We start from the raw sequence: 12,846 nt of genomic DNA on the forward strand, positions 1-12,846 counted from the left end.
TTTCGGACATTTACCGAAGCGACTATGTGATTGTCAACAACACACAAACACATACACACACGTCAAACATATACATATATATATATATATATATATAGGGGCAAAGCTCCCACCCACTGTCACTGATTCTCCTACTTCTCAGGAAGTTTTAAATTTAAAATCTTATGAGATGAGTAGAAAGGCTAAGAAAGTTTCATTTCGAAATTTTGCAATTATCGGGATAATTAGGGTGCAGTTAGCCTAACTGACATTAATGCTAAATAACGCCTTTTTACCAAGATGGAAGTGTTAAACATGAATCATATGTTCCTTATCAGATGCAAAGAAACCTTTAAAGTATTTTATTTCGATTTTTTGTAATTATCGGCGTAATTATTCCAAGTGAAAGTTATGCAACATAAAAGTTGGCCACAAAGATGCAAGTCACAATTTTCAACCGAGTGTTCCTTATCAGATAAAGAGGAAATCAATAAAAGTTTATTTTGTAATTTTCGGAATAATTAGAGGTAATCAACCGTTCCAAAACCAAACCAAATCAAAAGTCTTTAATTTAAATCACATGTTCCGTATAATATTACAAAGATAAATTAAAAAAAAAAAATTCAATCTTCGATAATTATCGTAGTTATTAGTCCAGTTGACAGAAATACTAAATAAATCGCTTGCTCTAATTACAACCAAGTGTTTGGCACTTTAATAGTGGGTTAGTTTAATATTATTTAGTATTTCTCCCTTTGCACTTTAAATACTGAAGCAAAGGAGCACCCGGCAACCATCTAAAGACGCGAAGAGTTGAATTCATACAGGTAAAGAACACTATGGCTGTGGAATTATTAAGCGTAAAGCTCAAGTACGCGAACTATCTAGTCACCTCAGGCGTCTAATATACTATTAGACACATCTAATGAAGTTAGTTTTCATTAGCAAAGCTTTTAAAATGTTTGTCTTTCTATAAAATATGATATAATTATGACACTTTTAAAGTATTGTTATTTTAAAAATTGTGAGAAATTTAAAAGCTTTGAAAAGAATTATAGTTTGAGTACATACTTTAACATTAAGATAATTATTTTCGAATGTTCAACCATGGATAAAAATTACATTCATATTTCCTATTAAAAGCACCATAATGCAATTAGCTTTCAAAATTTATGTGATCTTACGTGACCAATTTTTCTTTTGACTACAATATTATACATTTTTAAAGCACTTCTAAGGTTGCATCAATATTTTAGATGTTGCGAGAAATATATGGGTTATTTCCACACTTTTGAAAGAGTGTTCAAACTATATAATTTCAAATTAAGCTTCTTATTCCTAATGTTAAAGTATAGGTAAAACCCACATTCTTAAATTCTATAAAATATGTATTTTGAAATAGGCTTAGCTAACTTTAGCAGTTTTGTTTTTGAATAAAATATGATATAATTTGTGACAGTTTTACAGATACATCAATACACTGAAAATTGTGATAAATTTTAAATCTTATTACGATATATTTTAATATCTCACAGTAAACTTATTGTATATTATGTTTTTTAACTTAGAATGTTGTTTCCTATTTCAGGAAATTCAACTAAAATTAAACAATAGTTTATAATTCAGTACATTCAGAATGATTGGTAATATAAAAAAAATTATGCGAACATTTGGAAAGTGTATGAGTATTTAATGTATGGATTTTGTATTGCGTATGTTCGAAGAAAAAATGTAAAAAAATGTCTCACTTTCACTTTAATTTGTTCAAAAATTTTTCAGATGCTCAGAAATTAAAATAAAATTTGCTCAGATGACTTAATGCCCAATGTGAATATCTTTAGAGTTTTTGAAAGGATCTTTAGGTAAGTTTTTTTTTACCTAAAGATCCTTTCAAAAGTTTTTTTAGATCATATTTTCATTTACCATCTGAAATGAGACACTAAAAATTACACGAAAGTTACGAATGCACTGAAGATTCATATAAATAGTCACAGACAATTATCTGCTTGAGTGCATTCAGGTTTTATAATTCACATACTTTTAGTATATCTTGTTTTATTATAAAAATTATAAAATTTACTATTTGAGAGAAAAAAAAACCTTACTGAATCAAAGATCTTTTTAATAATAGATCTTTTTAATGAGTCCCGAACTTTGACATATCATGAAAGCTACTCTAATGCTATGAGCTATTTAAATTATGAAATTCTATTCTAATTCAATACGTTAAAAATAAATAAATAAATTATGCTAATCTAATTTAATTCTTGTAAAAAAAGTAAAGCATTCCCGCAACAGCCCTCTGTGAGCCAGGGGTGGGGAGTCATAGAGATTAAGCCTCCACAATTTCGAGAGACCACCGGGATCATTGTGGAAATGTAGTTAGCATTGTGCACAAGTTTTATCTACATTAAAACTAAATATTTACTTTTAATCCATTTCAATTTTTATAATATACATTAGAAATAAATGCAAACAATTCTTTTTTCAAGTCTTCGTTGTATTTATTCCACATGAAGGATAACTACATAAATTAAGAAATTCTACTCTATTTGTTGTATACCACATTAAAAATAAATATATAATTAATGCTATTCCAATTTAATTATAGTATTCTGCTCTAAAAAGAAATACAAAAATTGTATATTATAAAAATAAATGTTGTAATCTACATTTTGTTTTTCTAGTCTTGTTGTATTCTATATGAAGGATAACTATGTAAATAATGAAATTCTGCTGTAATTGTTGTATTTCACTTTGGAAATAAATACATGAATGCTGTTATTCTCATTTAATTGTTGCATTCTACTATAGAAAAAGTTTTAATAAGAAAATGTGTATTCTACTATAAATGTTGTTATCTACATTAAAAACAAATATTTACAATTTTTATTCCATTCTGATTGTTGTAATATACATTAGAAATAAATAGAAACCTTTCGTAATTTTATTCTTATTGTTGTTTTCTACATGAAAGATAACTATATAAATCAAGAAATTCAACTCTAATTGTTGTATAAATAAGAAGAAATTGCTGCCATAGAAATTATTTAATACACAAAAAGAAACAATTAAGAAATTTTTGTATTCTACTTTAAAAATAAATACATATATCGTTATTATAATTTAATTATGGAATTCTATATTAAAATTGTAAATATGAACATGTTTATCCTTTCACTTATACAGGAGAAACGCGGGTATTTAACAAACAAAGAGACATTGTACGGAATATATTCAAATGAGAGTAGCTTTTCAGGAGAATTAGGCATTGTTATTTGAACTAGTATTACAATTGGGAAACTACTTTAATTGCGTATAATGTTTCCTAGCATTAACACAAATTTACGGATAGTTAATTATATACTTAACATTTCAAAAAATAAAATTAAAGCTTAATAATGCAAGGTTTGCTTGCTAAAACCTTTTTTTAATAATAAAAACGGTTAAATGTCCCTAATAATTACAAATTATTGTCTACCAGTATAGTTTTAATTATTAATTTATGATCCATGTTATGATTTCCTAAGAAACGCAATCTTTGAATTCCTATTAAATGCTGCTTAACTATTAAAAAATGCTGCATAACTACTTTCACTGCATGTAACGTCTCCTAGCAGTGAAACAAATCTTCTATTACTTAAATAACTAATAATGATCATCAGAACTAAATCAAATGAGCGTTTTTCATTGCATTTTTTTTTAACAACTCTGTTATTTTTTCTGGTATGATTTTATCAGAAACATAATCTTTGAACCCTTTTTCCAAAAATGAGAAATCGCAGTATAACTGCTTCCACTGCCTGTAACGTCTTATTGTGGTTTTATTATGTAAATCAAATGAGGGTTTTATTATACTAATTTTTGAATAAAATTTAAAAAAAAACGTATTTTTTAAGATCACTAAAAGATTGTTGTTATCATTCTATATTGCAATTTTTTATTTATTTCTCGATTAGTTTTCCTGCTATGATTTTGTGTAAAAAAAAGCATAATTTAACCCTTATTGCAATTGTGAAAAATTACTGTCAAACTATTTGCATATAGCTTTTTCTTTCTGGGAAACAAGCCTGATATAAATATAATATATATATATAAAGNCACACACACATAAATATATATATATATATATATATAAAACACAGTTTTCAAGCCATTAAAATTGTAAAAATGTGTTAACTACTTCGACTGCATATAAAGATTCTTTTCAGACAGGCAAGCCATTACTAAATTAAAAAATGAATAACTATAATAAACTTGAAATTCAAATTAAATGCGCATGTTATTATGCATGATTTTTTTTTTCTATATGAGCATTTTTTGGTGATGTTTAAGAGATCATTATATATATAGAATGAATATAATGAGAAGAAAAAGCTCAAGGATTCCATAACAAAGAAGTGGAAAGCAAATTTGCAATGCATATCGAGTATAGTATAGTGAAGTAACTGGAGACAAATAACAGTATTTGTCTGTTAAAATAACAGTATTTTTGTTAAAATAACAGTATTGTTAAAATTTTAATTTGTTAAAATAACAGTATTTGTCTGTTTAAAAGACAGCTGACAGTTTTTTCCCGTAAATATAACAGATTATTTTTACGGTTTGAATAAAAACGAATATCTTGAAAGGATAATTGGCATAGCAGTCTTAATTTTAAATTATTTACACAATAAAAACTTATCAGGATTAAAGTTTGTTGCGTTAACGTGACTTTTGTGTGCATGTCAAATGTACAGTGAGCAATAATAATAATAATAAATAATGATAAGTGAGTAAAATAATAATTAAAAAGAGCGAAAAAAAACGGAACAACTCATTAACTTTCGATCTAATGATCAAATTTCAAAGCACTAAGATGTAACCTTAATTGTTTAAAGGGTTGAACTTAACTATGCCGCTTAGTTTGCTCATAGTATAAAGTTGCGAAATCAGACACTACTTTCTCTGAATAAATATACCTTTTTTTGTCAAATTTGGATCCTTTACCCTCAAAAAAAATGACTGGAGCCGTAATATAAATAATATGGTCCTAATAGTTCAGGAAAAACAGCAGCGAAATATTTGAAATAGGAGATTTTTCTAAAATGTATACCTAAATTTTTTGGCTCAATCATATCCATTGATTCCAAATTATAGTCACTAGATATTTGAGTAAGACTCTCAAAATAATAGAAGTACAGTGTCTGACACTGTACAGAAGTACTGTGGATAGAAGTACTGTGTCTGAAATAACTGTGTTCTATAATCTCCACTGTTATACATAAAGAAATCCTCATGAGAAATTAAGTAAAAATTATGTACAAAAAAACTAGTATTGGAGAAAATTAATTAGATATATAAATAATATTCATTGATTCTACAATATTAATACTGGAGGAAAGAAAAAAGGATTTAACATTGAAGGTAAATTAATAACCATAAGTTAATATTGGTGAAATGAAATTAGTATTGAAAAAAAGAAAAATTAAATTTTTTATTAACATCTGATGAATCACGATTGAGAAAAGCGAGGGAAAAATCATAAAAACTTGTTTGATTGCTGGAAAAGTTAAACAAATTTAAAAGTTGATCATAATAAACCTTTTATCCGGCAATAAAAATTGTTTTGTGATTTTTAATATCCTTTATTGTGATTCATCATATTTTAACAGCGTTTTTTTTACATACTAATTTGAGATCCCTTATGTATTTAAATTTTCTAAATTCAATAAACTATTAAAAAAACCTAATTTTAATTTTTTAAATATAATTTATTCATCTATAAACAATAAATGCAGTCAAAAGTAAAGTCGTGCGAAAATTAATTTTTCGAAAAAATGATACATTAATGAAAATTGTACTAAAATTTAAATAATAAATTATGCAAAAAAAAGTCATTATTTCTTTCTTTTACATGTATGATTAATTGTAATAATTTTTCTCCAGTTTATAAACTTTTGTCTTAGAAAACAAAAAAAAAAACTATTTGCATTTTAGTAAAAAAGTTATTATTTTTTTAATTTTAAAAAATAGAACTGAGTATAATTTGCTTATTATTGAATTGATTATAAGAATTTACAGTTCTTTAAAATTTTTTTCGATAGTTTAATGTGGAACACCATTATGAAATTTTTTTAAAAATAAAACTGTTTTATTTTTTATTTACATGATTTGCCGATTCATGATTCTGAATTCATTCTGTTGGGACTTGAACTTGAAATGGCACTTTTTTTAAGAGTCATGAGCTCAATAGGTTTCTCAATTATCTTTAAAATTTCATTAAAACTATAACAGCATGTCCACAAATAAAACAGCTTTTGTTGAACACATGTTTTTAATTTTTAAATAATATGGCCTGCCTTTTGATTTATTAAATATCAAGTCACAGTTTTTAGATAATATTTTGTAATAATATTACTTCATGTAAAATCAACTGAAAATATTTTAAAAAAACCCTGACTTTTTTATGAATTTGACTAGATTCTTATCTTTTTGCAAAATCCAATTTCACCTAAGCAGAAAATGTAAAAAATTTTTTTTAGAAAATGGGATCTTAGATTTAAAGGCAGTTGCGTTCATCGACTTAGTTGTGCCTCGCCACATGACTTATAAGTGTGCCTTATCTTAAACTTATCACACAAAATTTAAAATTATAATATAAAACAAAAACACTACATTGAAAAAATATTCAGGTTTTTATAATTATTAATTTTTTTTTTATTTAAGAAAATAAAAATCTTACTTGCGATGAAAAGGCGAAATTTAGAGAAAGTATTGAAATGAAACATTGCGTACAATTACCACATTGTAATGAAATTTGTTTTAATAATATAAAAAAGTATCGCACTATCTTACAATAATTATATATTCAAAGTTTACTTAAAAGTTATTTTTATAAAGAGAAAAATATCTTATAAATTAAAAAAATACTTTTATTGTAACTTATGGTGTTATTTTTCTGGAGCGAGAGCCCTCTAACCTTATGTGATGCCTCGCACAACGGGGGTTGCGGGTTGTTATTCATACCACAATTTAAAGTTTTGTTAATCGTAACTTATTTAATACTTTTTCGCACGACTATCAACTCTTTTTTTTTTTTTTTTTTTTTTTTTTTTTTTTTTTTTTTTTTTTTTTTTTTTNTTTTTTTTTTTTTTGTAGCTATTTTTTAGTGATGTTCGTACAAGATAAGTTGCAATATGACATAACACTTTAGAAATCATAAGACAGAAAGTCATTTGCTTTAGATTGTAGCTTTAAAAGGTTAAAGCTTTGTACTTAGAAAAAAAGCATATTTCAAATGACCGAAGTATGGTAAAAATTACTGTGTTCCTGGCGCCATGGGAACAATAAAAAGCCCGGAAATTTTAGCGATTCACTATGGTAATGAATTTTGTAAAATTAATATTAAAATATAGTTAAAAAGTATGTGATTGGTAAAAACCATTTATTCGTTTAATTTATTTTTCTGTTTTGTATTTTTTACTAAATGTGTGGTAATAAGAACTATGATTATAAATTCTGAATTTAACCATAAACCGTTACCAAATGAACTGAAAAATTATCAAATGAATGGTAAAATACCATATGTTTTGGTTTTAGTAACCGGAATTATGTTGTTGTTTTTTTAACCAGAAATATCATTACCATGCAATAATTTGGCCGGAACTTTTCTCCGTGTGGGTTCTGAGAGAAAGAAAAATTTATAGTTTTTGACCTAATAGTGAGATTTAAACGTGCAATTATAAGATCACTTGAAGATTCAAGATCCTATCCTTAAATATGCTAATTAATAAGAGCAGAAAATATTTAAAATTACAAAATTCGATATAAAAACCTACTTTCTCTAAATTTGACGAAGGATCTGAATTCTTGACCATATAATTATGAGAGATTGACATAATCAGGAAAATATGGTCCCAATTGTTGAGTCAAATCAATGGTTAAAAATTTAGACCCCTTTATTTCAATTATGGCTATGGTCTGTCGCGCCACTGAGTTTAGTAGTAGTAATTTCAATTTATCTTTTTTTTTTTATAGCATATTTATGTTCAGACCCTTGAAACATAAGATCGCCTCTTAGTGAATTAAAATTTGGCCTTAAGGATTAAAAGCTATTAAAGTGTGTGCTTTTTTTTTATTTGGCCCACTGTTCAAAATAAATTTCCTAGTGTTGTATTTATATGTTTTTAGTTTTATTTGTTAGAAACGAAAAATCTTGCCCACTAAAAAATTCCAGATCAAATTAAGGTAAAAAGTACCGGCCATAGTACTTTTACCGTACCATATTTAGTTACCATACCGGTAAAATCCATTTCTGCCGGATCATGTAACGGAACAAAAAATCTGATAAACCGTACTTTTTACAGAAATAATAGCAAAATCATTGAATCACTTTAATCAAATAAATATTACTGCAAAAGTTATGATATAATATTTTACGGTACATTTTCAGGTAAAAATGGATTTTACGGATAATGCACCTAAAGCGCCGGTACTTTATACCGCAATTTGTTCCGGAAATTTTTACAGTGTAGTTAAATTAACCAAATATCTGCTTTCCCGTATACTTATCTAAGATTTTTTTATAAAATCTCTAACCTCTATATGCCACCTATACTTTCGAATTAAATTTTCTAAAAATATTAAAAGAAGGGTTCAACAGAAAATATAATTTATTTACTTTTACATTAAAAAATACCACTTTATATATTTTTATTTAAAACGTTATCGTCAAAAGAGTTTCAAATTTGATAGATTCTGATAATCAATTCAAAGGGAATATTCTATATTCTCTTTGATTGACTAATTAATTACTATGGGTATTAATTACTATATAAGTGCTTCGTTATTACACTTGCGACTATCAAAAAAAATTTACATATTGTTTGATAAGTAATTAAATTTAAAAATGTACTTACCATGGGGTAGGATTTAACTACAATAATTTGAAGACTTATCACACCGAACACAGCGAAAAGTCCAAAATCCCTAGAAGTCATAGTATTTGAATTTTCCGTCATGACTGTACGCTACTTAGAATATGCATATAACTGAAATACAGAGGATTTCGTGCCGACATTTTAAACAGGGCAATTTCTTTTTTGGAAAAAGAAGGGGGGAGGGATATTGTATATTCCCCTTGTAAACGGAAGAGGAGGTCTCATTTAGAGGTTAACACTTGCCGATGCGGATTTCACATTGTTCCAGTGACGTCATACTGGTCACCACCCATGCAAGGAAGCAGACATTATTCTATGTCAGATGAAAACGTCAAACCGTTTGACAGGCAAAACGATTTTTTTCAATGTTTTCATATGTAAATCTGGCAGGTGAATTTTTCTTTCTCTGAGTGATTTTCCCCACTGTGTGTGTGTGTTTTTTTTTCACCCCTGAATAATTTGTCCAAACAGAAGCAAATGGTATTCTAACAAATTCCAGATACCGACAAGTGCCATGCACTTTCAATTTTATGGAACAATGAGAAAACACATAATGGCGAATAGACGAAGACAGATAAAATGTGTTTTGATGGCTCAATTTGTCAGATATGTGACATTTTATACCGAAATAAAGTAACTAAGTAGAGATACATGAGATTGTAATTCGAATGATTCACAATAAATCTTCAAATTAGAGTCGCTATTCGAAACATATCGTATTAATATAATCTGTAATATATCTCGACTAATGTTTGCTTTAAAAGATTATTCACCTAATGGAAAATAATATTTATTAGCAACATATATTTTTATTTTTAATAAATGGCTGCAAGGGAATTTTTTACTTACAGCAAAGCAGAAAAAAAAAACTCTCTATTGCATGCAAACTTAATAAGTTAGTGGAAATAAATATCTGTTAAATTACTAATTTAAGAAAATAAAAGTGATTAAACAGCAAGAAAATATATGAAAATATGTTAGTTGGAACAAAATAAACGGACTAAATGTTTTCTTTCATTTCCAACGCAACAAGGTAAAAGTGAACATAGTTTTTTCGAAGAAAAAAAAAGTGAGAAAATGGGATACTCAAACAAAAACTAACTATAAGCAAAATGCAAACAAGTAAAACTTAACAAGGAAAGAATCAGAAAGTTAAACTAAACAAAAGTTCTCTAGCTTCTGAATAGCAAAAGTGAATAGATTCTTTCAAGATTTTTTTTCGACAAGAAAGCTTTAAAATTCGAAAGTGAGGATAAAAATTTAGAATATTGTCGGTGACTTTTCATTCTATACACGACTTAAAATGAGTGTTTAAGAAAATGGGTATGGCATTTGATTCCGTTATGAGGATTGTTCTTTTTATAAGGAATAAATTCATGAAATTAGACCCGAAAATAACCATTCATCACGTGCGATTCAACAAAAAAAAGTGGTAACTTAAATTAAGTAAACAATCGGTCATTTTTTCCAATCGCTTTTTTTAAAAAATCGTTTAATGATAATAGTTTATTAATGTCGAGATTCTGGAAAACAGAATTTTCAATTAAATGCCCAATGTCACCATTCAAAATTTTGATACTTCAGAATCCATCAATTTGTGGTACAAACATTCGTATGCAAGGAGAGTTCTTTAAAAATTCACATGTTTGTTGTAATGTGTACAATAAATGTATTTTGCCTCCCCAAATCTTCAAAGTCAGTATGTTTAAATAAATTTTGCCACACATTTATATCATTTTTATTGTTTAATTAACATTTATAGTCGTAGATTGTTTCTATTTTATTAATTTAAAAAAAATCTTAATCCAAGCAACAACAACAAACAAAAAAAGTTTGAGAAAAATGGCTGTTAAATGAAAAGGACCTATCGATATCTGTGACCGACTCATTAGGTATGAGGAAAAAGCGACTACTAAGTCTACCGGCCACTGGCTACTAACTGAAAATTTAATTTTCAGGTCTAATCCAAATAACTTCGCAATGTGATGTCGTTCATTTGCATCAATCACTTAGTACATTATTTTGAATTAGTCTTTTTTGAAAAGACATTATGGCAATTTTCTAAAAAACGCATTTTAAGCTATGTCCATTTTTTTAAACACTCATTTTGAGCTATGTCCATTTATTTAAAATACGCATTTTGGGCTATGTCAATTTTCTAAAACACGCATTTTAAGTTATGTTCATTTTCTTAAACGCTCATTTTGAGCTATGTCCAGAATAAAAAGCTCACCGAAGATATATATTCTTATACAAAATTCGAATAATAGCTTTTATGAAATTCTGATTCTGAAACAAAACTCAGATTGAAAGTTGCTAAAATAAAATTAATTTATCGCTTTTTAGAATTACAATTGTTTTATTTGCAATATAAATTAACTTTTAGCATGCTCTTCTTTTCTTTAAAACATCATATGAATCTCGATTATTCCATTTTGTTCATTCTAAAATCCAAATTTACACCTTTAAAACTATATTACATATAAACGAATAAGAATGCAATTAGACCATAAAGTAATGACTACATTGAATAATATATTATTAATACATAATTTGTTTTAAAGTTTAGTTTTAAAATGTAGTAAGCGAATTTTTGGTAGCACCGTTGTTTCTTTCCTTTTTCGTTTATTTACTCTGTATTTTTCCTTCGTCTGTTTTCTAACGAAAAAACTCTTCTTTCTCTCTTTTTTTCTAATTGAGATTGATTGAGCAAAGATCGTCAACCCTTAATAATCAGTTTTTTTTTAAATAAAATCATCAGATCGTTTTCAATTGAAATCGTTCTTTTTTAATTGCAACAATACATGAAAAAAATCTAGAATACTATCAGAAGTGTTATAGCTGTTTAAACTTATCATAGCAAGCGTAAAGTAAAAATAAAATCAGAAAATTGAAAAAGTGAATCTTTTTTTTAATGAGGGGCAGCATTTTCCTTCTCAATCTTAAATTTATTTTTTGCCTTATTGACGTCTTAAATCCTTTCTTATAAATGTTTTTAAAAATTCTCATTATCTGCAAAGATATATTTAAGATTTTTCAAAATTTTATACTATTGTTTGCTATGTTGGATTAAAATTTAAACACGGTTTTCTCAGAAATAAACAACTACCTAAGTTAAAGTCTAAAATGTGATACATACTTTATAATTATATATCTCAAGAATAATAAATAAAACTTAACAAACTTTAAAAAATAAAAATCGCATTTTGAATTAATTGTAGTTTCTTTTTAAAAATATATACATTATTAGTTAAAATTTTTATTAAAACAAGTTTAAAAAAAATATTATTAATTAATTAATAAGTAATTTTTTTGTATTTTAATAATTTCAAATAATAATTTTGTAGAAAAAAAATCAATTTTTAACTTCAATTACAAATATGAGGTTTGTTTTGCTAGTGAAAATTGCACAAACATTTTAAAATAATTTTAAAACTTAAAAAGTACCTATACGTTGTTATAGTAAGATACGTTTTTACTGGTTTTGAAGTCATTTAAAAAATTAATTTTTTTTTTAATTTTGAAAAAATGTACACATTTTTGTACAGTTTATACATGTTAAAAAATCGGAGTTCGAATCTACCACAAAAAGAGAACTAATCTCAAATGTCACACGACGCCCTTTTTTCCTCGCTAAAATCGCAGAAAGAGATAGCACGTGACAGGAGAGGGCGAAGAAAGATGGCGAAATATAACAGGGTGTTTGCTCTACTTCTATTCCAGCTCTATGATTCAAATCCGACGCTAAATTCAGAGTGCATTTGCCTAACAGTTTTTATGCCTATTTAAAATTGAATTGAATGTTAATGCATAATTAGTTAAGTATTTAAAATCTCATTAAATTATCTCTTCAAGAAGCATTTCATTTCATTTTTATTCAGCAGTTAAATCCATTAATATCCAACCACGAAAAATAATCAATGTTTTGAAAAAGTGGCAGTACATA

At 26.5% G+C, this 12,846-nt stretch overlaps 1 protein-coding gene across 1 annotated transcript in view; it reads right to left on the minus strand.

The window, feature by feature from the left end:
- The window catches only part of LOC107448638 (uncharacterized), a 24,535-nt gene extending 15,312 nt beyond the window's left edge, over positions 1–9,223 (minus strand). The window contains exon 1 of the mRNA XM_016063919.3: positions 8,880–9,223. Within this exon, the coding sequence (XP_015919405.1) occupies positions 8,880–8,981 (102 nt within the window). The 5' untranslated portion in view covers positions 8,982–9,223. The remainder of the gene's footprint in view (positions 1–8,879) is intronic.
- Positions 9,224–12,846: the final 3,623 nt, after the last annotated feature.

This window comes from Parasteatoda tepidariorum, chromosome 6, assembly GCF_043381705.1.
Source record: "Parasteatoda tepidariorum isolate YZ-2023 chromosome 6, CAS_Ptep_4.0, whole genome shotgun sequence".
Classification (NCBI taxonomy): domain Eukaryota; kingdom Metazoa; phylum Arthropoda; class Arachnida; order Araneae; family Theridiidae; genus Parasteatoda; species Parasteatoda tepidariorum.